General features: G+C 37.9%; 1 protein-coding gene across 1 annotated transcript; it reads left to right on the plus strand.

Annotated features, from left to right (window-relative positions):
• The first annotated feature begins 2,458 nt into the window (after positions 1 to 2,458).
• On the plus strand, positions 2,459 to 27,200 carry PANK3 (pantothenate kinase 3). The gene is made up of 7 exons (XM_014850890.3): positions 2,459 to 2,817; positions 11,092 to 11,444; positions 13,925 to 14,178; positions 16,345 to 16,521; positions 17,116 to 17,239; positions 19,701 to 19,826; positions 20,838 to 27,200. Exons 1-7 carry the CDS (start codon positions 2,790 to 2,792, stop codon positions 20,886 to 20,888), a joined length of 1,113 nt encoding a protein of 370 aa, XP_014706376.1. The 5' UTR covers positions 2,459 to 2,789; the 3' UTR covers positions 20,889 to 27,200.

Raw genomic sequence — 27,200 nt, forward strand, 5'->3', positions numbered from 1 at the left:
CCCTTTCCAGCTCCTGCACTCACTCTGCCGGGAAAGATTTTGAGGACATGCTAGAGAAGAGAGAAAATGCAGTTAACCACACAGTGCTGGAGGGAAGCATTGGGGCTGATAGCCAACAGGGGCTGCAGAAGAACGATTCTGGACAGAAACTGAAAAAGGATGACCTGTCAGTTTCAATAACACTGGGAAAAACTTAAAAGAAAAACATAGTTGAACGCTTCTCATATTGCCCCTGGAAAAGAGTCATATTTTAGTGAACTTCAACAATCAGAGATGAAGAAATCCCAATCATTTCATTTTACTGATGAGTAATTCGAAACCCAGGGAAGGGAAAGGACTTTCCCAGGGTCACACAGAAATTCCGTGGCTGATCTAAGACCAGAATTCTCACTATTCGAAGTTCAATGTTTCCCTGACACATAACATCATAGGTGTAAACCTAACTTTTAAGATAAATTAAGCTAAATCAGCCATGTGTATGCTCATCTCTGTCCGAAACTCACCCAGATTCCTATGGCTTCTCATTTCTGCCTCGCCTTTCTACAGCCAGCCTATCACAAAGCATACGTGTCACCCCCCTCCCACCCAGCCTTTGACTTCCAAGATGATGCTATCAGAGTTGGGAAACAACCAAAAGACATATGTTGGTAGAGAGCAGAGTGTGCACACGAGACTTACAGAACCAGCGGGTGAATCCTATTAGACATTGAACATTCATTGAAGCCATGGCAGATCAGAAATCACAACTCTCACCAGATAAAATTGTGGGAAAACAGGACCATTTGAGAATATCTGGGGTTCCGTGTCAGATGAATTGATGAGAAGGAAAAAAAGAGGAAAATAAGATTAAATCTACCACTCAGGGTTCTAAGTTATAAGGTCACACATCGGGGAGTTCAGAAGGATTTCTATAAAAAATATAAATAAAAACTTATTTCTAAACAACAAATGTGGAACCTGGGATCAAAATAAGAAAAGATAAAACCACAAAGCACCAATAATCAGATGAGGGTTCCAATCCTAAAAAATTACCTTGGGCACACAGTCTAGATACTTAACCTTTCTTCCTTATCTTTATGATAAGGATAACAATAGCAATAATAACCGTAGCCCTCACTTACTGATCACTACCTACATGACAGGGAATGAGTTAAGCACTTTATATGCCTTCTTTCATCTAATCCTCACCTCAATCTCATGAAACGTAGGCATCATTATTTCCAATGAGAATCAGAGAGATGAAGTAATTTGCCCAAATTTATTACCAAGTTGTAAGACCAAGATGTGAATTCAAGTTTGAGTTCTTAATCACTAGACTTCAAAGGGTGGATGTGAGAATTATATTTAAATTAAAATTTTAAAAGTAAGGAAAGCCTCTTGCAAAGTGCCAGGTCTTAGTACATGCTCCCTAAATGGTAATTTGTGTCCTTCCTATCCTTGTTTACAACTCTCGTCTTATCCTCCACAAGGTAGAAGCAATAAGACTCAGTTCTCAAACCATCTGTTGCTAAAGTCATTGAATTCCTGGTCAGCTAACTGGGGGACAGATGTGGAGGAGGGGCCAGGGAAAGATTCCCAACACCATCCCTTTCCGTTCTAGCTAGGACTCAGAATCTAGGAGGCATAGAGAAAGGAGTGCCCTGGCTTTGCTGTGAGATTTTGGAGCATTTAATTTTCTTCTCTTGGAATCAATTTGCCCTTTGGAAGGAGGGAGCTGGGCTGCAGGGCCCCTGAGGAGACCAAAGAACAGTAGCAAAGAGCATGGGCTCCGCAAGTGATTCAACTTCTCAGATCCTGCCCCATGTTCAAAATGAGTGATAGATAACAAAATGAATAATAATTGTACGTAGTTCACAAAGTTGCTGAACTAAATCACATAATTCACAAAAAGTGCTTCATAGAGAGCCTTGGACATGGTAAGCATTCAATAAATGTTACCTATTATTGCCATTATTATTATCATCATCATCATTCCAACACCAACATTCGAGTCTCTAATAAGCCAGAGGACTACTTTAATTTACAAATGCATTCAATGGTCTAAAGAGGGGCTCTAGGACCCTGTATTTAGCGCTTCCCGGGCACAATGACCAGATTTTCTGCCTCCATGGGACATCTGTGACCTAGACAGCCATGACAGTACCGCAAAGAGAGGCCTTCCTCTTCTCTTTCAGCCGCGGGGCGAGGCCTGAGCCCTAGACTTCCGCAGCCCGCCCACGGCAGCCACCATTGGCCGCCTCGTCGCTGGCGTGATTAAGGCCCCGCCCCCTCCTCTCTGGGACCACTCTGAGGCCATCTCCGGAAGGGGCCTCGGAGGCGGGACCACGATGCATCCTGGGCTTTGTAGTCCGTCTGCACATCTGCAGCCCGAGAGCGGGCTGTCACGACTCGGAGAACTACAATCCCCAGCAGCCCGACGGCAGGCGGAGAGAGGGGGGGCCCGCGTCACGTGGGCGCTGGGCCTGGGCGGGCTACTTCTCAGTGCGGCGGCGGCGGCTCGGGGGACCGGGGCCTTTTGTCTGGAGCGGCTGCGGGAGGCCCCGGAGCGGCGAGGCCGGCGGCCTTCCCCAGCTCGCTCGGTCCCGGTCGTCCCTCGCTGGGGTGGGGGGGCCCCTCCTGGGCCGGGCCCTGCCTCTGGCGCCGCCGCCGCCCCGCCCTAAGCCCGCCCCACCCGGCCTGAGGGGAGGAACCGGTCGGGCCTCCCCGCGCGGCCCAGCCGCCTCCGGAGTCGCCGCCGCTGCCGTCCGTGCGCCGGACCGAGGCTGCCCCTCGCCCCTCAGGCCGACGCCATGAAGATCAAGGATGCCAAGAAACCCTGTAAGCTGGGGGTTTGGGCCCGCGGGTTGGGCGAGCACCTTGCGCCCGGTCTGGAAGCCCCTTGGCGGAGCGGCCTTGTTCGAAGCCGGTCGCTCCTCGCCGGCGCCGAGCGCGGGATGGGGGCGGAGGGACCATTTCGGCCCCGGATCGGAGGCTCCCTCCCCATCCCTCTGCACGAGCGTGACGAACGCCTGCCGCCCCCTGGCCCTTTCCTCCCACTTCCTCCTCGAGATCTGGGAGGCGCAAAGGGGAATTTTTGATTCGGGGTTTGCCGAGCGAGACTAAGAGCTACCAGTCCGCGCTCCTAGCTTCCTCTGAAGTCAGGTTGAAAATGGGTGGTCATGGCTGTCACTTTGCGCGGGGACATTTACCACCCTTTTTTACTGATTTCTGGGCTTCCTTCTTGTGTCTTTGAAATCCCGGTGGGTTCCTGGGAGTTGTCACTGCTGTTACCATTAGAGCTTTTAAACACATGTGGATGTAACCTGCCCGTGGGTAATTGCCTCGACTTGTTTTTGTTTAGAATAACAACTAGTTCTTTTGTTTAAAAAAAAATACCGATAAACGAAATGATAAAAGTCACTCCTATTCCCGCCACTCGGAACTAACCACTATGCATATTTTGGTGAATACCCATAGCGATTTTTCTACGACTGTATATGCCTGTACTTCTTTAAAAACGTTTTTTCCATGCTTTGAGGTCAACTTTCTTTTGCTTCCTTTTGTTTTTAGCCTTTTAACAACCTTTTACTCCTGTAAATGGCTTATTTAATTACTCAGCCATTATGGTTGTCAAACTTTAAGTCCATTCTTCCAGAGCAACTAGGAATGTGGGGATGCATGCTTGTATCTTAAATTGCATCGATGTTTTGGAGGGTTTGCAGTGTCTCATGTGATCCTCCCGACAGTTCTGAGAAATTTCTTGCTGTAGAATCGAATACTGACACCTTCCCTTCGGGCCCATCAGGGTTCTTGTAAACCTCACAGGAGAGGCATCCTACCAAAGCACGTTGAAAACTGCTAATTGTTGGTTAAGTGTGAGATAATTCGGTCTTAATTTTACGGATAGGAAATTGAACTTACTGAGCCTGGGTAACTTTTCCGAGGCTGCACCAACCAACTAACTCTGTGCCATGAAGTTCAGCGCCCTAAGCCAGCTGTCTCCTAGGCCCGTGTTCTTTTGCCCGGGTAGGGCAAAGTGTAAATCCTTAGAGAAACACAAACTTTTCTGATCTGGTAGTTTTATCTGCCATTTAAAAAGAAATTTTTAATGATGATTTCTTGCGTTAGCTAAAGAGTTCTTGTTCAGGGGATCTAAAATAGCAATGGAAGGCTTAAACGACAAAGTGCTATAGGAACACTTCTAATTTTCTTTACATTGGCTGAATTAAGCTGATCTTGAACAGATGCAGTAATGTAGAACACTTGGACGTCTTCCCTCAACACATACATTTTGTCTGCTTGTCTTAGAATGGCCATTTAGTAAAATAAGTTTAACTGTGACAAGCTCATATTCAGACTCTTATGGTATTTATTATTTTCTTTCTGCCATCATAGTGACTTGATTACTTAGATTTGGGTAAACTTGCAATCAGTACGAATACCACCTTTGTCAGAAGTGTTTCAGCAAAGATGATAATTAAAAGTTTATAATATAGACTTGAGGTTGAGAAATAAAAGAACACCTATTTTTTAAAAGTAAGTTGCTTATTCTTATTACTGCATTGTGGTACGTTGTGAGACTATTAATGTTAAAATAGAGTCATGCTGAAAAACTAGTCAGTTAATAGGATTTAGAAGTCTAAAGTAACATTTCCAGTTTCAAAAGGTGACTTTACTGCCTGCTCAATTCTTTCCGGTAAAAATAGGGAACATTTTGTGTGGGCAAGGAAGTATTTCACCTGTGAACTGTCCTGGAAATACATATAACTGGAAAGTGTTCTTCCTAATTTTGTTTATTTTAAAGATTGGCACCTGAGCTAACAACTGTTGCCAGTCTTTTTTTTTTTTCTTCCTGCTTTTTCTCCCCAAATCCCCCCGGTAGGTAGTTGTGTATTTTTAGTTGTGGGTCCTTCTAGTTGTGGCATGTGGGATGCCGCCTCAGCGTGGCCTGATGAGCGGTGCCCTGTCAGCGTCCAGGGTCTGAACTGGTGAAACCCTGGGCCTCCGAAGCCTAGCGCGAGAACTTAACCACTCGGCCACGGGGCCAGCCCCTCTTCCTAATTTTTTTAAACCACCCAGGTTAGCTGAAGGTATATTTGTTTGTTTTGTTTTTGAGTACTTGCGTGGGTTTTTTTTAATAATTATAAATTTAGTGAGCACTTAGTGAGTGTAAAGCACTGTCATTGCATCGTTTCACCCTTAGAGCAGCACTGGTCACAAGAAGCTGGATCTCCAACTGGTTAAACAAGTGGCTTTGGCTTCCCACACTGTCTTACATTATTCACCTCAGTGCTAGAAAACATTGCCTTTAGATACATCACTAATATGTCACCAGGTTATAAACCAAACGCATGTATTTAACCAGAAAATATGAAGCGAAATTGGTTTCATCTTCTAGACTGTATCCCTAAAAGATAAGCATTTGAAATTGTGTTAATTCAACCGCAGGGGAAGGGTGAAGTCAAACATTAACCTAAGGAAAAATTTTTGCTGAGAACCAAATGGTGTTGTTTGTTTGCTTTGCCTTTACTTGTGTTTTTCATACTGATTAAATATTAGGTATTAAAAATCCAAACAAGCACGTGTTCCTCTGTACCTCAGCTGACGTGATTTCTTAAGGTTTAGGTTTTTCAGCCTTTGTTTTGCTGTGCGCCATATAACTTGATTAACAAGGTGATGGTAAAAGGTACATACATATTTTTTTTTTAAAGATTTTATTTTTTTCCTTTTTCTTCCCAAAGCCACCCGGTACATAGTTGTATATTCTTTGTTGTGGGTCCTTCTAGTTGTGCCATGTGGGACGCTGCCTCAGCATGGTTTGATGAGCAGTGCCATGTCCGCACCCAGGATTCGAACCAACGAAACACTGGGCCGCCTGCAGTGGAGCATGCAGACTTAACCACTCGGCCACGGGGCCAGCCCCCCCCCCTTTTTTTTTAAAGTGTTTATTTCCTAGGACAATTTTTTTTTTCTACTTTATCTCCCCCAACCCCCCCCCCCCCATCCACAGTTGTATATCTTAGTTGCACGTCCTTCTAGTTGTGGGATGTGGGACGCCGCCTTAACGTGGCCTGACGAGCGGTGCTATGTCCGCGCCCAGGATCTGAACCCTGGGCCCCCGCAGCGGGGCGCGCGAACTTAACCACTCGGCCACGGAGCTGGCCCCATACATATTTTTTAATTTGATGCAGTATAGGTTTTTGCGTCTGTCCTTTGCTAACCCATACAGTAAGGTACCTGAAGTTTTTGTCAACACCAGAGAGAAGTATGTAGCATATGTGTGTAGTTTGCTTCTGTATAATTTGATTGGCTTGTTTGAAAATTGAGTCATTACTCAGGAATTACCGCTTCCTAATAAGGTGCAATTGGAGATGTTAGCTTCTGATATCCTCTTAGGTGCAACTAATTTACCAAAGGGAAAAAAATATTTACCTGAAGCTTTTCTGAGGAATTATAGTACTGAAGGTGTGTGAAGATGGTTATTTTCTTAGTCTGTTTCAAAACACCAGCATTTTAATTTGGAATGATTATTGGGAAGAGTGAAATGTCTTTTATCCAAGTACTTGAAGTGTTTTTGGAATTGACCAATGCACATGCCTATTTTAGAATTTTGTTCCTTAAAATAATCCAGTAATATTTTGAATATTTTCAGTCTTTGGTTTCTCTTTCTGCTAAAGAACAATTAAATCCTAATTTGGCATAGGATCCCCTTGGGATCAAATCTGCATGGGGCCAGTAGCACTCAAATAGTTCTTGAATGCTTCTCCCCCACCCCTTTACCAACACTCAGCAAGATACCAAACTTTTATAACACAGCTTGTTAGAAATTAACAGTCTGTCCTTATGGTGAGGTATCTTCCTATGTTGAATCATTTAAAAAGATGATTGAACATGCAGGTTTCTTCTTTTGTGTACGTAATCTACCTGGTAAGAAAGATAATTCTTGGTAGCACTCTATGCTTATGGTAGTTCTGGATATTTTTGTTACTTATGGGGAAGTAAAGGCAGCTCTTTTAAGCTCAAGTGAGAAATAGAAGCTATTATTTTTTTGAAGGGTATATAATAGACCATGAGAGATTCTAGAAAATTCTTAAAGTCTGGAGAAGGTAATGTATACTTGCCATAATCAGAGTACTTATTTATAGAGTTTGTGTTTTGTTTTTTAAATGTGTATTTTTATTCATTTTTTTCACCTTGGCAGTGGAGAGTTTTATTCTCAAAAGAATAAGAAACATTTAGGTTATATGCAGTAAGTAGGCTGCTTATGCACTCATGACGTACTTTTAACCTGCCCCTTGGCTAGAAGGAACAAAGCTATAGATACAGATACTTTCCTGATTTCTTAGAAAACTGAAATTTTTCTTACCTCATGGCACTATTAGTGGACTTATGGTCGTACTTATCTCATACTTTCACTGCAAATAAATAAAGTTTGAGCTTCATGCTCTCTCCTCCTTTCATTTTTGTCAGTGACAAAATAACAAACGTAAGTATTTTTTTTTAATGCATGGAAAATGTAAAAGTTGGTAATTAGACCACTTGCTAAATGATAGGAGTGGATCATACTTAGGAATTTGTGTCTTCTGTGTTCTTGTTGCCTCCCCCATACTTTTTGAATGGTGATTGTTTCTCTGGTGTAAGGAAATGAGTTTCAGAACTCTGCTGAGTTGAAAGGATCTCTATACAAAAGGTGGCCATTACCAACTTTTTTTTTTTTTTCCTTTTTTGGAGCCACTGGCAAGACTTGAGTTCTTTTTCAGTCTCTACCTTCCTGATTTTAAGAAGAAAATTGTCACAACTGAGATCTGCTAGAAATAGAAGGGACATGTAATGTTCTGGTTTGCATATTATGGTTACTAAGAAATTCACCGTCTGTGATATGGTATCTCTAGTTACCCATCCTTTAAGAACAGAGAGCACTAAAAGAACAGACATCTAATAGGCTGGATGTGAGATGAGTCTTGCCTTTTTGTACTGTTAATTTTAAAAACCTACCTCTGTGGGCAGTAACCCTTAAGGAAATCCTATCGTTTTTCTAATGTAATTTGCAGTTATTTCTTAGAATCTTCTGTTTTTCTAGTCAATTATACAGACAAGTGGGTCGCACAAAGGTTTAAAATTGAAGGGTAATGTTCTGTTTCATGAGTTTCCTGGTTGGTGGTGGTTGTGTTATTCTTTATGCCTTACCTACCATACACATTTTATAATATCCTTCAATATTTAATGTAATTTAAAATGAATAAATGAGACATTTAATATACTGTAATAATATAGCTTTGCTTACAAGTGTTTTTTCCTTTTTGTGTAAAGTCTTCTTTTTGAGATAGGACAAGTTTGGTTGTTTCCTGCAAATAGATCAATAAAATCCTTTTAAAGAAGAAGTAATGGAAGGTTTTTGTTTGTTTTTCTTTGTTATTTTAGTGATAATTATACCTAAACAGTCATTTTCTTTCTCTGGGAAAGAGTCAAACAACACTTCTGTGCACTCTAGACTTCAGAAACAGGATTTCCTTCAGTGAGCCCTTCTACTACCTGCTCCTAAGTTATGTATTTTGGAATTGGCTGTTGATATACCTTTGGGGTTAAAAACCTTTCTGCTCATGCATAGCTTTAGAAAAGTAGGTAATTTCTTACTCTCCAATATTTTATCTATAAAGTTGAAATATTTTCATAGACAGTAAAGTTCCTTTGAAATTTAATTCATAGTTTTGTATAAGAATTAAAGGTTCTTCAGATAGGTGTTAATTGGAGTTTTTGCTTTTAAGAATGGCAGTGTTCAGAGCCAGCGATGATATCAGCCTTGTGGTTAAAGTTCAGTGCTCACTGCTTTGGTGGCCTGGGTTTGGTTCCCAGGCGTGGTTCCTGGGCCAGAACCACGCCACCCACACCACCCGTCAGTTGCCATGCTGTGGTGGCGGCTCACATGGAAGAACTAGAAGAATGTACAACTAGAATATGCAACTGTGTACTGGGGCTTTCGGGAGGGAAAAAGAAGAAAGAGGAAGGTTGCGGCAGATGTTAGTCTAGGGTGAATCTTTCCCTGAAAAGAAAAAAAAAGAAAAAAAGAACGGCCAGATTCAGGTATTTATAAATGTGTGACCACGCAGGGACTTCTGACTGAAAGTAAAAATGGCATGAACTTTGAACCTGGTAATGCTTCAGCTTTGTAGTTTGCTCCCTGGGTAACATTTTTATTTGTATGTATATTTTGACACCTGTGTGTGTTTGACACTGTCAAAGGCACAGAAAGAAAAACTATAAACATTAAATGATTTTTAATGTGTTTTGAATTTTGGAAGGTGAAGGTTTTTAGCTTAATAAATCTCACCTTGTAGAAATTTTTCTATCGTAAAATGTACTTTATGTGGAAATTGATTTCCACAGCCCCCTCCCCATGAAATCTAGAATCAAATACAGTTCATTTTGGTTATGTAATATTGGAAGGAACCCTATGTTTTATCTAATGCTCATTGAAAAGTGTCCTCATTACATATCTGTTCAGTCGATTGGGAAAATTCTGAAGGAATCTCTGGTGTATTGGATCAAGAGAGCTGTTACATATTGTTTTCTTTAAATCTGTTTGTCCAAGCAAACACTTGGTCTGAATTTCCCCTCTGAAACTGTTGGTATTGCTGCTTGCTACTACTGATTTATTTGAACAAAGGGGAGAAAGGTGATATCTAACTTTTTACATGAATTTCTTTAAGCAGGAATCCTAGATTTCATGAATAAACTGAAAACGAAATTTAGTGATAGCACATTTCTTTTTACCTAAGGATATATTATATGGTTTCTACTTTTTTTAAAATTGTAAATGGCCTATCATTTGTTTCAAGAGTATGTTAACTTAAGATGGCTTCCATTGCTAGCCACCCAGCAAAATTGAGAAAATTTAGTCAATTTCTTCTGCATCTTAGTTGTTTATACAACTAAGATTTGTTTATTATTTGTTTAAACAGATCTATAGGTGACGTAAAAGCATAGTGCTTGTTTAGGGTCTTGTTGCCCTACCTTCCCAAATTATGGTCTTAAGTCATTTTACTTTTTTTAAAAAAAGTTTCTTTTTTAAGATTGTCTTTAATGTAAATCTAGATCTGCAACATGGGTTTCAAATACAGAAACAAGTGAGCTATTTCTCCAGAAGAAGATACTGAGAATTACTCCTTCGTATCCAGTATAATTTAATGATTTCAGTAAATGTAAATTCTAAAATAGAGAAATCTATAGAATCCTCTCATTGAATTGTATGTTCCCAGTTTCTAATGGTACACATGTATCTAAGTAAAATATGACTATTTAGGAAACAAACTAGAATTTTAGAGAAAATAGTTTTCCTTAACAACTTATACATTAAAAAACTATTAAATACATTTTATCAGGTATTTTGTAATCCATGTATGTTAAGTATTAAATTATTTTTGATTCTCTGTCATAATGATTAAGATCCCAGAGAATAGAAATAGACCTTAAGGAAACGAAGAATCAGAGAGGTTAATGTCTTTTCCAAAGTCATATAGCCCAGTTAGTGAGACCACCAGGTCCCAAACCCAAATGATACTGCCTGCCCAAGTGTGCTCGTTGCCGGGTAGACTTACCTTCAACATTATCACCAGCGAATTTTATTAACCAGATGTACCAAAGAAACCTAATATGCTGAATGAACAAAGAAAAAGATTTCTTTTTAAGGAGGTAATTTTCCCTTGGGTTACTTGAAGTGATTATAGGCCAATTTTATTACATTAAAATTCTTATAGAAATGTTTTCAAGTCCTAGGTGATGACCTACTTATTAAAACAGAATTTGTCCAAATTTTTTCTAATCCCCTGGGGCATATGATGAGTATTTAATAAATGAAAAGGAATGCCAACCAACCCAGGAATGAAAAGTTTCTGGGCCAGCTCCAAACATCCTATATTAGGGATTTTTAGAAAATATGCACAGTAACGCTGAAGGGGAAAAGGGAGTTGCACATAGAAGACATGCCTTTATTTCCTAAGTATTATTGACTGAATGCATGATTTAGGGTAAATGAAGTTTGTGGCTAATTAACTAGTCCCTAATTTTCATTTCCAAAATTTATATGTATCTGTATGTATTTTTTTTGATCCACAGCCTTCCCGTGGTTTGGCATGGACATTGGGGGAACTCTAGTAAAACTCGCATATTTTGAACCTATTGATATCACAGCAGAGGAGGAACAAGAAGAAGTTGAGAGCTTAAAAAGCATCCGGAAGTATTTGACTTCTAATGTAGCCTATGGATCCACTGGTATTCGGGATGTACACCTAGAACTGAAGGATTTAACACTTTTTGGCCGAAGAGGGAACTTGCACTTTATCAGATTTCCAACCCAGGACCTGCCTACTTTTATCCAAATGGGAAGAGATAAAAACTTCTCAACATTACACACGGTGCTATGTGCTACAGGAGGCGGTGCTTACAAGTTTGAAAAAGATTTTCGCACAGTAGGTATCTGTTACTCAAAGCCAACAATTGATACCCATTCTCTTCAATTTTTAAAATAGGAGACTAGGTTTCCATCTAGCTTGTTTCTTAGGTTAGTTCCCCCTGCTGATGCAGAGGAAGTATGTATTCATGACTAGTGTTTGATTTCAGAACATTTAAATACCTTTATAGGACGAGTAAAAATTGCCCAGATTTGGGCTTGTTGTACGTAGTATTTGGTAAAACCTGCTAAGTTTAGAGACTGCTGCAAAGCTACAATAAAAGGGGATTTCAATGAGTTTGGCAGTGTACAAAGCCATATATAAATGGGGTTTGAATTTTTTCACTATTATTGTCCTTTGTTTGCATGGCTTTTTGAGTATTATCCATAGTTATCTTTCCCAGGGCTGTCTCCTTCCCAAACCCCAGCTGAAGCCAGTGTCTTGATTAGTCAACACCTGAATGAAAGTGTCTGTCAGCCGTTTTTTCCTGGTTTTATACCATCAACCCTACCATGTTCATCTCAAAGCGGGTTGTTTGGAGATGGCAAGAGGACTATGTAAGCCTTGATTTGAGTTGTGTGCTAGTAGGGGTTTGCCAAGCTTCTAATCTTTCTCATTAGAATAAAGATTAAAAGGTTGGTATTTGGGGCTGCTGAAATTTGTTTTCCTTGAAAATATGCATGTGGACCATTTGGTTTCTCAAGTTTGTGTAAGAAAAGTCTCTTAATAAAACATAAGTGACCACTTATATGGCTTACGTAAGTGAGCCCCTTGTAATTTGAGGTAGTTTAAAAGTCTAAATTTTTATTAAAAATTTTTTTCTTTTGATGGATTATACTGATTTGTATTCAATTTATTGAGTAATTTGAACATAAATTTCATGAATTTGAGACTAGTTTGGACATGTATTACTTAATGTTTGCCAGTATTCTTGCCAAAAGTGGTCTCCTTGAAGCCAGCTTTCACCTGGCCAGATGCTGGTATCCAAATACGGAGTTGTAATTTTTTTAATAAAGTATCGATATTTTCTAGTGGTGAAGTTCTAGATTTGTTTTTGTTGATGCTCAGTCGTTTATTAAGCTAATATTTGAGCATCTAGTGTGTCTCAGGTATTGTGATAGACACTGAGAACTCAGCTAGGAATAAAGACAGAATTAATGCTCAAAGAGTACAATATTCTAGACCACACAGATAAATGAATTATATGTAAAAATACAGTGCCTTATAATTAATACTATGGAAAAAAGGTGCCATGGGGGGCCAGCCCAGTGGCGCAGCAGTTAAGTGTGCCTGTTCCACCTTGGCGGCCCAGGGTTTGCCGGTTCGGATCCTGGGTGTGGACATGGCACCGCTTGGCAAGCCATGCTGTGGTAGGCGCCCACATATAAAGTAGAGGAAGATGGGCACAGATGTTAGCTCAGGGCCAGTCTTCCTCAGCAAAAAGAGGAGGATTGGCAGCAGTTAGCTCAGGGCTAATCGGCCTCAAAAAAAATAAGAGGTGCCCTGGGAACACCAGAGGAGTGGTACCTAAGAAGTCCTAGAAAATTGAAAAGCTTCCCAGAGGAAGTAATGTCTAAGCTGAAATCTTTTATAATGAATATTTTATAATCCTTTACTAACCTGAAGTGAATTTAATAATTTTAAACTTGTACCTGAATTATAAAGACAGGAAATGAAGGTATATATATATATATATATATATATATGTATGTATGTATATATATTAGTAGATAGGTTATCTAGTATGATCACACAAGAGGGCATAATGAAATACTTAGAAGGCTTGTGCCTATACATAGATTCACCATGAATTCTAAAGCCACAGATGCTAGATTGATATGGTATGCTTTACTGGAGAATTAAATACCATAAATGGTGACATAACTTTCCAGGATGCTAACAACACTTGGTAAAATTCCAAATAATAAAAAGTACAGTATTTCTTAAGTTTATATGGTGGCTGCATTCCTAGCAAATTTAGTATGTATTAAAATCATGTAAAGTATACTTTGTGTTTATGTACATAGATCAGAAAAATACTTTGTGCTTACATAGGCTCAGATAACTATAAACAAATTTTCCTGCTGCCATCTACAAAAATGTCTGTCAGAATGCTCAAAGATTATGCAGGAATGAGATAATTCTTTGCTTTGCACAACTGTCCCACCCATTGCTGGCGTCTGGCATCCCAAGTCCCTACCAACTAAATGTTAGTGTGGTCCTCCTTCCTCCCCATCTTTGTGAAAACTAAAATGTCCCCACAGATTTCTCAAATGCCTCCAAAAGTAATACCACCATCGCTGAGAACCACTGGGCTAGATGAAGTCCCTAAGAGATTTTGGCATGAAACACAACGTGTGAAAATGTGGGGATCATAGATGATTTTGAAGTTTTGTAAAGTACATGAAAATTATACAAGACAGTTGAGTCAAGTAGTTTGAATGCTGTCCTTTGTTCACTTCATGAAACTTTTGTCTTTTTTTTTTTTTTTTAAACAGATTGGAAACCTCCATCTGCACAAACTGGATGAACTTGACTGCCTTGTAAAGGGCTTGCTGTATATAGATTCTGTCAGTTTCAATGGACAAGCAGAGTGCTATTATTTTGCTAATGCCTCAGAACCTGAGCGATGCCAAAAGATGCCTTTTAACCTGGATGATCCATATCCACTGCTGGTAGTGAATATTGGTTCAGGAGTCAGTATTTTAGCAGTCCATTCCAAAGACAACTATAAACGAGTAACTGGGACAAGGTAGTAACCTTTTTGTTCTTATTGCAGCATTCATGTTGTTTTTTTATACACAGAAGTTGTAAAATCAATATTTTACTTCATCAGGAAAATAACATGCATTTGTGCAACAGCAAAAAATGTAGATGTATGGGCTGGCCCAGTGGCGTAGTGGTTACGTCCGTGTGCTCCACTTTGGCAGCCCAGGGTTCACCAGTTTGCATCCCAGGTGTGGACCTACACACTGCTCATGAAGCCATGCTGTGGCAGTGTCCCACATACCAAATAGAGGAAGATTGGCACAGATGTTAGCTCAGCAAGTCTTACTCAAGCAAAAAGGAAGCCTGGCAACACATGTTAACTCAGGGCCCATCTTCCTCACCAAAAAAAAGTAGATATATACGTTAAAGTGTTGCACATAATATTGTTTTTTAAGGTATGTATATAAAGACTCAAAATCATTAATTTTTTTCTTTTTGGTGGAGGAAGATTAGCCCTGAGCTAACATCCATGCCCGTCTTCCTCCACTTTTATATGTGGGATGCTTGGCATAGCATGGCTTGACAAGCAGTACCATGTCCACACCCGGAATCCTCATTGGCGAACCCTGGGCCACCGAAGCGGAACGTGTGAACTTAACCACTGCGCCACCAGGCCAGCCCCACAAAAATCATTAAATATTTATATTTGTTTAGCATCACTTGGCATCAGAACTTTCATAATGATGAGTGAGTTTTTATCTGGAATGATTCCAATAACTTTTATTTGCCAAAGCATTTTTCTTCTTTGCTTATTTTTCACTTTTTTATAGGTGTATTTTAAGCCTAAAGTTTGCGACATGATAATTCAGTTCACATTTAAGTGGAGTATTGGGCAATATTGTAATTAATTCTTGGAGGATGAATTTAACATGAGCTCTTGATGGGGTAACATTAATGTTCCAAATATCCCCTAAAATTTTTTGTAAGACCTGAAATATAAATGTGAAATGAAATTTTAAAAGTTTCCTTGATTCTGATATGTACTTTATCAACTTTTAAGGAGGGTGGAGACTCTTACTTATTAAATTGAGGAAGAAAGATTTTTGGAATACTTGAGATTGATTTGTGAAAAAACTCATTTTATTTTATTTTATTTTTTTGAGGAAGATTAGCTCTGAGCTAACCTACTGCCAATCCTCCTCTTTTTTCTGAGGAAGACTGGCCCTGAGCCAACATCCGTGCCCATCTTCCTCTACTTTATACGTGGGACGCCTACCACAGCATGGCTTTTTGCCAAGCGGTGCCATGTCTGCACCCAGGATCCAAACTGGTGAACCCTGGGCCACCGAAGCGGAACATGTGAACTTAAACCGCTCCTCCACTGGGCCGGCTCCTCATTTTAATTTTGAAGTAGTTCTCCTACATAAATGATCCTTAAGTTTAATTAGCATTTTATTTCTGTGGTGGCTAAAAACCTATTTCCATTCTAACTCTTTATGCCAACAAATTACAAGGAAGTATTACCTATTTCAATCAATTCTAAAAGACGGAAATTCTGTCTCTTAATAAATTCCAACAGTGATTCAGGGATAGATGAGACTAGGGAGCAAAGGTTTTAATTTTAGAGATTAGAGAGATATGACATTTTGTGCACATATCCAAAAAAATAATAGGACCAAGTAAATTTCTGTCATTAAGATGACCAGGCTGACATAAATTTTCTCAGTGTATTCATTTCTGGGTCATATTAAATGTTAATGTATCACAATGAATTGATTTCAGTATTGTCAGCCCAGGTAAATACGCCTTTCACAAAATCATTTCTTGGAAACCATTTAGAATTACAAGTTTTCTCCTTTTAATTCATATGGTTACTAATTTTTAGCATTTACTCCTTTTCCAAACACACAAAAACATTTACTTTTAGCAATTACAAAGTGGAAGACATCAGGTGAAGATATGAAAGATCTCCTTCCGTCCTCATGTTGTTTCCACCAAGTGATTTTTATTCTGTTTGGTTTATTCTTTGATAAGTTTGGTTTTACTAAACGTTTTTCTTACCTTTCTTCATTATGTTAACATTTCAGTACTTAGCATTAGCAGTATGTTCTTCCTGTGTGTTACTGAATAAATGAATGCTCCACCCTTTTACTTTGGAGAAAGAATACTGTTTGTAAATAGAACTTATCAAGTTTCTTTATCTTTTTAGCCTTGGAGGGGGTACCTTTCTGGGTTTATGCAGTTTATTGACTGGCTGTGAAAGTTTTGAAGAGGCTCTTGAAATGGCATCCAAAGGAGACAGCACTCAAGCTGACAAGCTGGTCCGTGATATTTATGGAGGAGATTATGAAAGATTTGGTCTGCCAGGCTGGGCTGTAGCATCTAGGTAAGTTTAACACTTATGTTGTAATTAGTGTTGCTTATTTAGTTTTTAGAAAGAAATATATTAGGAAGTTGTAAGGGGACTTCCTCTTACCTAGTTTAGATTCTAAGTTTTGAACATTCATGTAGTTTAAAAATTAGGTATACATTAAGAAGTCTGCCCCGAGTGTACCCTATAGGATTCTTCAGTATCTTTTTAGTGCTTCTTTATGTAAATATAAACACATATCCTTATCCTCCCCTTGTAGAGAAGGTAACTTTTAGAAGGTAGCATTCATATGCTGTTATATAGCATACTGTATGTACTCTTCAACAGTAATATGTCCTAGTCTGCCTGCCTGCCTCCCCCCTCCCCCTTCCCTGCCCCACCTTGTTAACAGCTGCATTGTATTCCATTGTATGGCTGTGTGATCATTTGATGGAATGTTGGGGTTGTTTCCAGTGCTTTGCTATGTATAGTTCAACGGGTCAATGAGTAACCTCGTACACACCTTATTTTGTACATGTGTAGATTTATCTGTAGGATAAATCCCCAAAATTATGAAATGTTGCTTGTTATCAGCAGATTTGGTTTTATTTGTTTCTGTTTTCTCTGCAGTTTTGGAAATATGATTTATAAGGAGAAGCGAGAATCGGTTAGTAAAGAAGATCTAGCAAGAGCTACTTTAGTTACTATCACCAATAACATTGGTTCTATCGCACGAATGTGTGCTGTTAATGAGGTAAAAACATTTTTAATTATGAAAAATTTGAATTGGAGTTGAATGTACATGTAGCAGGACTTCTTGTTCCTTAAGGAAGCCTCTAGGATTGAGATTTCCTGATCCATTAAATCTCAGGACTCATGAAGTTGCATGTTGTATACCCAGTTGTTACATTACCTTTAAAGAAAGTCGCAGATAATTCAAGTCAGAAATAGAATACATATTTATATTTCATATTTATCCAGAAACCCTTTCAGAAAGACAAAACCTAAATCTCAAAGATGCCAAAGAAAATTCTAAACATAAGACATTTTGAGGTAACTAACTATCGAGGGGGGGGTGCTCTTGATGTTGCGTCTGACTAGTGGAGTCCTTGGAGGTTTCCTCACTGCCCTCGGCTTCTTTACAGTGCTGCCTTGTTGCGGATGGATCAAGCAGCATTGTACAGGGCTATGAAGGCGTTGAGACTTGTTCTTCACTTGAAGTGTGCGTGATGTCTGCTTAGGAAAGGCATGTACTGCTAGATTGGCCTCTTAGTTGGGTTATTTTTATTTGAAGGAGACATGTTGTCCTCCTTTTTGTAAGATATATGTCCATTTTTTGTAAGTATTAAATACTGTAAATGAATTGGGAAATTTGCCGTTTGTAGGAACCCTTTGTTCATTCATCCATTTATCGATTCACTGAATGAATACTTAACAGACTACCACGCGCCAGGCATTGTTCTCGGGATGCAGGGTACATTAGTGTGAACACAAAGCTCCCTGACTGTGTGGAACTCACATCCATTCTAGTGATGTATTAAGTTTGTTTAGCATGGATTACGTGATAAGTGCTATTTTTTAAAAAGAGAAAATCAAACAAGATAAAGAGAATTGAGAGTAGACCAGACAGTCGCAGAGGACAAATTGCTGATAATTGGGTGCTTAAAGAAAGGCTGTATTGGACATGTGACCCTTGGGCAAAGATTTGAAGGAGGTGAGAGAATCGTGGTACAGATAAAGGTCAAGAGTGGCCTTCAGCAGAGAGAGAAACTGTGCAAAGACCCAAATTAATCCTCTGAATTATTATATGTTTAAATCCAGAATTCTGTCTCTTAAGTTTCTTAATAACAATGTAGTAAGTTAGTGGGAGCCACTAGCAGACGTTTTAACCCAGGTTTTGGGAATATTTCACTTCTGAGGGCTGACAGTAATCCGGGATCCTTTTTTTTTCTTTTTCTTTTTTATAATTTTTTTTTTTTTTTTTGAGGAAGATTAGCCTTGAGCTAACATCTGCTGCCAATCCGCCTCTTTTTGCTGAGGAAGACTGGTCCTGACCTAACATCCGTGCCCATCTTCCTCTACTTTATATGTGGGATGCCTACCACATCATGGCTTGATGAGCTGTGCCATGTCCACACCTGGGATCTGAACCGGTGAACCCCGGGCCACCAAAGTGGAACATGCGAACTTAACCACTGCACCACTGGGCCGGCCCCTGGGATCCTTTTTCTTAGCACTGTAGGTCTAGATTTTCACTGGCCAATTGACTTAAAGAGTAATTTAGGCCATAGTTTACACTATTCCAAACTCAGTGTGCAAAAATGTATACTCAAAAGTCAATATATTATTGTGAGAGTAGAAACAGGTTTTCTGAAGATTAAACACCAGTTTCTCCATCTAAGAGTTCCTAATCTTAGAGGTATCTAAGGAAACAAATTAGTGAGCGGCATCAGCAGAGAGAATGACTTGATGGATTAGGCTGGGAATAGAGGATGCTGGAAGCCTACGGGTTGGATGTGCGACCTCATGCCCCAGTCTGTGTTGCTCTCCATCTCTGTATATAAAATCCACAGGTTGCATGTCATTGTTGAGCACACATTGCAACATACTGGCAAATTTACACCTTTTTTTAATCCTAAACTCATTTAAAATACTTTTCCTTGGTTTGTCTTCTTTAATCTCATCCGTGTTTCTCCAAATTATTTTGTTAAATGGATTATTTATTCGCCATTTTCAAAAACAAATTTCATCTATAATCAGTTACTAGGGCCTTTCCAGAACTTTTCTTTGTTGAAGTAGAATTTATTTTTTAGAGCAGTTTAGGTTCATAGCAAAACAGAGTGGAAAGTATAGAGAGTTCTCCTATACCCCTGACCCCACAGGTGTACAGCCTTCCCCACTCAGAACACCCAGCACCAGACTGGTACATTTGTCACACTCAGCCTACATTGGCACATCATTATCACGTGCAAAGTTTACATTTGGGTTCGCTTTTGGTGTACATTCTATGGGTTTTGACAAATGTGTAGTGACGTTCCTGAACCAAATTTTTAAATGTAAGGATTATGGAGGTATGTACCAGGAATGTAGTAAGCACTAATAAAAGATAGTAGTTGTTCACATTTTTAAGTAGAGATTTTGTAAACCCTATTATATTGTAATATTGACTTAATGATTCTTTTTTTAAGCTATTTTTCTTGTTTTTTTTTTTTTAGAAAATAAACAGAGTTGTCTTTGTTGGCAACTTTTTACGTGTCAATACCCTCTCAATGAAACTTTTGGCATATGCACTGGATTATTGGTCAAAAGGTCAACTGAAAGCATTGTTTCTAGAGCATGAGGTATGATAGGAAAATAATGTTTTGTGGATTTTAATAGCATGCTTTTATATGCAGTTTCATGTATTGCTCCTTCTTGCTCTGTATTTATAGGTAGAGTGTAAGACTTCTGTTTACAGTAGTGTGGACCCCTCACTTCACTCTGAGTTGGGAGGATAGGGGTTACTGTAACCTGGCAGACACACCATTGAGATGAGAGTTTCACGGTTCTTCTCACCAAGGGAGAGTAGTATCAGAGCTGGGAGCTCCTTAAGGACTCTGGCTGCTTGTGTACTTAGTGGATTTGTTTTCTTATATTGTTTTGTTTTTTCTCTCCTGAGATAACAAATGCTAAATGTGAACATACAGACATAGACAATTTAGCAATGAAAATTCTCCTCAGTCCTCTCCCACAACCTTACCCCAATCTCCAGAGGTAACTACTGTCAACATTTTGGAGTTTATCCTTCAAGATTTTTTTCCTATTCACTACATTCGGTTAAGTTCTGATCTGAGCAAATAGCAGTTCACATAATGTTTTCAATTAAGTGAACTCACTTTGATTTATTTTGTTTCTGACAGTCCAATGGATATATTATTAAGAATTTCAATAACACAGATTCAGAGTGTTTGTTCTGCTCTTATAGGCCTCCATGTTGCATGGCCACTGCTCTCACTGAGAGACCAGAGTGGCATACTCTGTGCAGCTCCACGTGGCATGCTGTATGCTCTGAGAGGGGCAGGTGGAGCCAGAGGAATCTTGTTGAGGAAAAGAGAGAGGGGCACAGAACTGCAATAATAGCCCTAGAAGCTTTCATGTCTAAAGGCTACACTTTAAAAATATGTGTTTCAAAGGTATATAAAGAATGCGGTTTACGGAAATTTTTTTTACAATAGCTGACAACACAGAAATTGGTAGATTTCTGAATAGATGCTCTTAAATAAATTATACATAAATAGTGGTTCTTAATAGTGGTTAATATTTATGCTAACGTAAAAGCTGCACTACATTAATAATTGTTTGAAATTACACAGGGCTACTTTGGAGCAGTTGGTGCACTTCTTGGGCTGCCAAATTTCAGCTAAAGCTTCAGGTTTCCCTCTGCTGATAGATGTCATCCAAGAGGAAGTGAAAACCAGAGGCATTGTTACTGCATTATTTATAACTGGGAACCAAAGGATAAAAGAGTAGCACTATTCCTGTTGACTTTTCAATGTCAAAATGGTAAGCTGCTAAATGTTGCCATATTAAAAGAGAGAACTCTGTAATGTGAAGTGTTTCTGATTGAAATGCTTTCCTTTCTGTATATAGCCAGTGTTAAGTCTTTAAATGCAATACAGCCTCTGATTATTGAGCTTCCTCTCAAAAAAGATTTTCTATTTTATGTAGCCAGCATTGCAGTACTGTACTCTCAAACACAAATCTTAAAGTCTCAGAAATGTTTAGCTCATGAAGATAAATTGATTCTGAATGTTTTGTTACAAGTCTGTTCCATGTGTGTTTTGGTTACTAGTAAGTGGACAGTAACATACCCTGTATCAAAACTTATTGAAATGGCAATCAAAGATGATCATTTTAATGTGATTTTAGAAATTTTAAGACAATATTAATTATTCATTATTGTAATTTTCCTAACATATACCCCCCCAAAAAAAGCATGTTTATGTGATCTTTTTCCAGAAGTATAACCTTTTTCAAATGCCATAATTTAATTGAAATACTGTTAAACATTAGCCTGAATTTCAAAAGGAATCCTAGAAAATGCACATAAGTGGTGACACTGCACTTTCTGTATTTTGTGAGTTAATATATTTTAAAATGTTTAATATTTTTCAGTTGGAGGTTTAATTACTTATTTGAAAGTCTCTTCAATGAGATCCCAGGACTATTCTAATGGAATATGGTTTGCGTGCATTCTAAGAATTCCAGGCTCTTTCTACACCACATTTATCTCAGACCCAAACTTAGCCATTTCTGTTTAACTAGGTCTAAACCATCAAAGTGAAAGACTTTACTCTATTATGAACAGCAACAAAGTCACATTTATTCTAAATGGGTGTTATGGAAATCTAGATGAGTTGTTATGAAAATTTGTAGGAGTCTGAGGCAGCATTGCAGAATTATAAAAGGATCAGTGTTTCGTACATTCTCGTAGTACAAGTGTTATAGTTCCAAAATTTGTAAATCCTTTTGCCTCGGAATTTGTTCTCTATGTTGAACTCATTTTGTATGTTACAAGTTTTTTCAGATTTTTACTTTGGCAGTAATATTTTGGAAGTCTAGTAGTTTGCCAAAGTTGTTCAAGACTGTTGCTTATGGTTTAGGAAGTAGAGAGACTTGGGGGAAAAAATATTTGCCTCCTTAAATCTTGGATGTACCTTGAAGAGCTTAAAATTTGTTTACATTTCAAGAAGAAAGGAGTATTCCTTGTGTTTTTACAGAACACAATTTCACTCCATAGAGAACAATTTCCGTAGACTGTCAAGAGGTGCTTGACCAAGACATTGCTCCTTGTTCTCAGATTTTGTGCTCAGATACTTACAGTTCAGTTTTCTTTATCTAAACACATAAATATATGAATAATAGTGACTATTTAGAGGGGAAAGCATGTGAAGGTAATTATTTAGAATTCAGAGTATTTGGAACTTTGAATTCATGTCAATCTGTTAGTCATTTTGAAGACCTACAATGAGTAAATTTTTCTTACTTTAATGTTTCCATTGTAGTGACTGGGTATTTCAGCCAAAAGCCACCTGTTCAGTTTATTTTAAAATTTTGTGATTTGGGCATTTGTACAAAAGTTTTTATCTTTAAATGATGATAACTTTAAGTTGCGTACCTGTGGCAAACTGTACATTAGCAGCTATAGGTTTGGGGCTGTATTTAAGAAAGAAAATGGAATGGTCAAAGTCTATATAAGTTAATTTGATCAATACTTCGGTTAATTTGGGGCTTTCATATTTTTTGTCATTTGAAACTGAAGATACCTGCTAATTTGTATAAAGTGAACAACCATCTCACCAGTGTTGCTCTTGGTTTTTCTCGAGTGTAATCTAGACTCCCTGGAGTAATAAGTAAGAACACAGAATTGGGATGAAGGCTGCCAAGATTCTAGTTTTTGATTATGATCTTAAGAATATCCTTGTAAGCATACAGTGGCAAATAGGTTTGGTTCTAATCCGAATCAGCATAATGCCTCAAAGCTCTGTGCTCCTGAACAGTGCTGTCTTAATGGAAGTAAAATGTGAGCCATGTGTAATTTTACATTTTCTAGTAGACACATTTAAAAAGTCAAAAGAAACAGGTGAGATACATTTTAATTTTATATTTCTGTTTAACCCGGTATATCTGATATGTTATCATTTCAACATATAATCAATATAAAAAGTCACTTAGGAGGTATTTTACTTTGTTTTGTGCTTAGTCTTCAAAACCAGTGTATATTTTACTGTTACAGCAGATCTCAACTTACACTGACCACATTTCAAGTTCTCAGTAGCCGCATTTGGATAGTGGCAGCTGTATTAGTGCAGTTCTAGAACTAGCGCTTAAAAATGAACACTATCATGTTTCCATTAAAACTTTATGAATATGGGCTTTTAAAAGACTGTTTGGGAGGGGGAAATATGGGACCCTTATTTTTTAAATACAGAAAGGGCGATAAGCGGTAACTCATTGGGGCTAGTTTATTTTACACAGATAAGCTGTATTTCTGACCATTCCACAAATACCTTACATTGCGTCCTGCCATCTCATCTTAGTGTGTATCATTTTTCCAGTGACACTGATGAGGTTGCCCAAGGCATATCCCTGACTGTCCTGAGCAGTCTCCAAAATGTATATCGCCTTCTCAGAGGCAAAATCAAGGATTCTAGTGACTTAAATCCCTCCCCTCCCCCTCCTAATTGAACTTTGAGGAGCCAATTTTACAAAATTAAAAAGAGAGCCTTTTAATTCTTCACTGAGTTCTGTACACACAAGAGTATCTTCTTTATAGCTTTTAGATTTAATTTACATTCTTAAGAACTGCTCATATTTTCACCTGAAGGAGCACTGTCAGTTTGTTTGGGGCTTGGTGACACAAGGTCTGGGGCCTTCTACCACCACTACTACCCCCCCAAAAAAGATTACCCTTTTTTTCTTTTTTAAGCTTACTTTTATTATTATTTTTTTAATTTCTGTAAGTTTTTGAGGAAGATTAGCCCCGAGCTAACATCCACTGCCAATCCTCCTCTTTTTGCTGAGGAAGACTGTCCCTGAGCTAACATCCGTGCCCAAAAGACTGCCTTTTAACTAGAGACTTTCAGACCCAATGGCCTCCAGCTCTTCACCCTCACTTCTCCAAAGGCAAAGTGTTAGACTGGCTTGCCTGTCGACATGGGCATTGCTTCTTTAACTACTCTAATTTAAATAGGTGAATTCTTATTTTAGGTAAAGTCAGTGCCATTGCCAATAATATACATGGTAACTGACAGTCCTTCTAGAGATTCAGATTATTTGCCAAATATTAGACTCTATAAAGATTCCTGAGTTTTTTTACGTTTGTGTGCAAATGCGATTGCTGTATTCTAAGTACCAGTTCCTGAAAATCCTTTTCTGTAAGACAAATGAGCAGCTGAAAGGGAAAAGTTATCCTCTATGTTCAGCGGTACTCTTGCCTTCTAGGAGCAGTCCACCACATCTTGCCTTGATTTCTAAGGTTGAGTTCTTGGGTAGAAAGCTCAGCAAGGCAATAGTTTCCAAATGCCCTTTATAACCACTCTGCTTGTTAATATGCAAAATTTTTCATGTTTTGTTTGGTGTGTTTTTTTCTGTTGAGCACTTTATGCTTTTTAGTCTATATTGCATTTGAGAATGTAGATTAGAAATTCTTTCCCCTTTAAAGCCATGTAAAAAACTGATAAAGGATAATCACTAGAAAATGAGTGTGCATTATTTTGCATTTAACTTACTGTTTTGCGATAGTAGAAACAAAATTTTAGAAATATATTGCCTTTTTGTAATAAGACTCTTTGACGTTATTTAAGATGATTTGCCATGAAATGTCAATGATGTCCTATTTTCCCAATAAGTTTATTTTAATATGTTTTCTTCTACTACCGGAGGAATTCAGCCAACTTGGTTTCTATCATCAGATAATCTCAGAAAATAATTTGCTTTATCTATCTTACTGCCTGTTTTCAATATTTGAGACACTAGTTTTCTTTTCTTATATTTTCTGCTGAGCCTAGTAATCAGCAAAGACACAAAAAAAGTAATTTTTAAGCAGTTCTTACTGTTTGCATTATCTCTCTTGTGTATTCAGTGGACATGGGATCATAATTTGGTATTGTATTAGAAATAGTGCCAGCCACTGGTCTAACTTCTTTGAATGTTATTTTCTTTATTTGTGAAATGAGCGAATTGATTTGTTAAAATGGGAAACGACTCAGTTCTCAGGACCCTCAGAAAGACAGTTAGTTGCTCCATTCATAGCAGCATTTGAAATGACAGACGATTTGTTCTGGTATTTGGCGTTAATTTTTTTTGTATATGTTGATAGGTTCTAGATTTTGGATTCTCACCAAACCAGTATGATGGCATCAGTTATTCTCTCATAATGTTATGTTATTGAGTGTAATGTCTGAATAAGAATACCTTGAAATAATATGAAGGGTTTTATATATATATTAAAGTGTATGTGTGTGTGTCTGAAATTTTTTGTTAACTTTAAAATTATATGGGCATTATTATAACTTTTCCATTGTACAAAAAGAAACATCCCACTAAATTCATAGATGTTTGAATATTCAATATATTTGGGATTTTTTTTTTAGTGACCCTTTTCTGCAAGCTGTTTCTTAATTTCTGATCATTGTGAGTGGGGATAGATGTGGGATAAACTCTTCTGGGATTATTTATTGCTTTTGTTAAACACAATTCATAGGGAAATTTATGAAAAACATTTGTAATTACGTGGAGGTGAATTGAAATATCTTGGCTTACAATCATCCACATCAAATATGATGAAGAACTAAAATGCTTTTATCCTTAGGATTGTCTGAGAATAATCAGATTGGACATGTCTGACGTTCCCAGTTTACTGTTTAAAATAAGCGTAGCAGTGAGTTGGCACTGGGACCTCACATTCTACAGTTAGTGCTGAATGATGTGTTTGAGGGAAAGTTGATTTTTTTTTTTTTAAAGGAAAAAGTCCAAAAGATCTTTATATTCTGGCTCTTTCTGTAGACAAAAGGTTATTTTTCTTTTAGATTTTCACTTTTTTTTTTGCTGCAGCTGTCACTAATTTTGTGTTTATAAGAACTAATGAGGAATGTCTTTTTCAAAGAAGTGAATGAAGTTAAAATTCAGGAGTTTGAATTGTATAAATTTGCAACTAAATTTCCATTCTAAGATACTGCTGATATATATATATATATATTTTTTTTTTTGCTATTTCTTAACATCTTTTATACACTGCAGTGCTCTCAGTTCCAATAGCTTTCAGAGAGAACATTCCAGCTTTTACATGGTTTGTAAAGTATGCATAAATAATACAAATAGTTTGGCAGTATTTTAGCATTACCCTCTAACTCTGAATTACAGATATCATACTTGCCACAGTCAGTAGTTGTTGCAGATATTAAGCCATTTTGAAATTTACCACTTTTTCTGAGGTGCCCTGTTTTAGTTTACAACATTTAGAAACAAAAGATAACTTTATAGACCTAACATCAATATCCTAGTCACTTTGTCCCAAATATAATTAATGGAATTAGGATGTAAGTCATGTTAAGATGGTTTTATCATTTTTCTATACATTGTGTTTTCACTTTTTATTTGAACTACAGTGAAACTTTGACTTTTTAACTGAAGTTGGAGTTTTAATTCTGCCCAGTTATTGACCAAATCATACCAAGATGTTTGTGTGTGTTTTTACTTATACAAGCCATTTCAGTTTGAGTTGCCTTATTCTCTCTATTGCATTGTTCTTATCAAGTCTAAGCTTTGTCATGTTGGAATTATTCTAACACTGAATCTGTGATGTAAAAATGTATGATGTGCTACAAATTTTATTCATAATAATCTAAGTTATAGCCTATTGTAACCTATAAAACATTTCTTGTAAATTGTCTAATTTATTTTTTCATTTATGTACAGTTTCTTTTGTAAATTTTTAAAATATTTGTTGTGGCCTGTTCTTTAACATTCAAATACTCTTTTCCTTAATGCTTACTTGCATGAAAAAAGAAGTTCTGTTTTGCTTGTTTGTATCATATGGCCATTAAGCCAATTTCAGTACTCTGCTTTTCTGTAGTTTAATTTTTTCTAGTTTTGTTCCTGTTCTAAATAAATGTTAAAATCTTGCTTTTTATGTCCTACTTTCCAAATAAATTCTCTAAGTTGTTTACTCTGTA

The sequence above is a fragment of the Equus asinus genome, chromosome 9 (assembly GCF_041296235.1).
Source record: "Equus asinus isolate D_3611 breed Donkey chromosome 9, EquAss-T2T_v2, whole genome shotgun sequence".
Classification (NCBI taxonomy): Eukaryota; Metazoa; Chordata; class Mammalia; order Perissodactyla; family Equidae; genus Equus; species Equus asinus.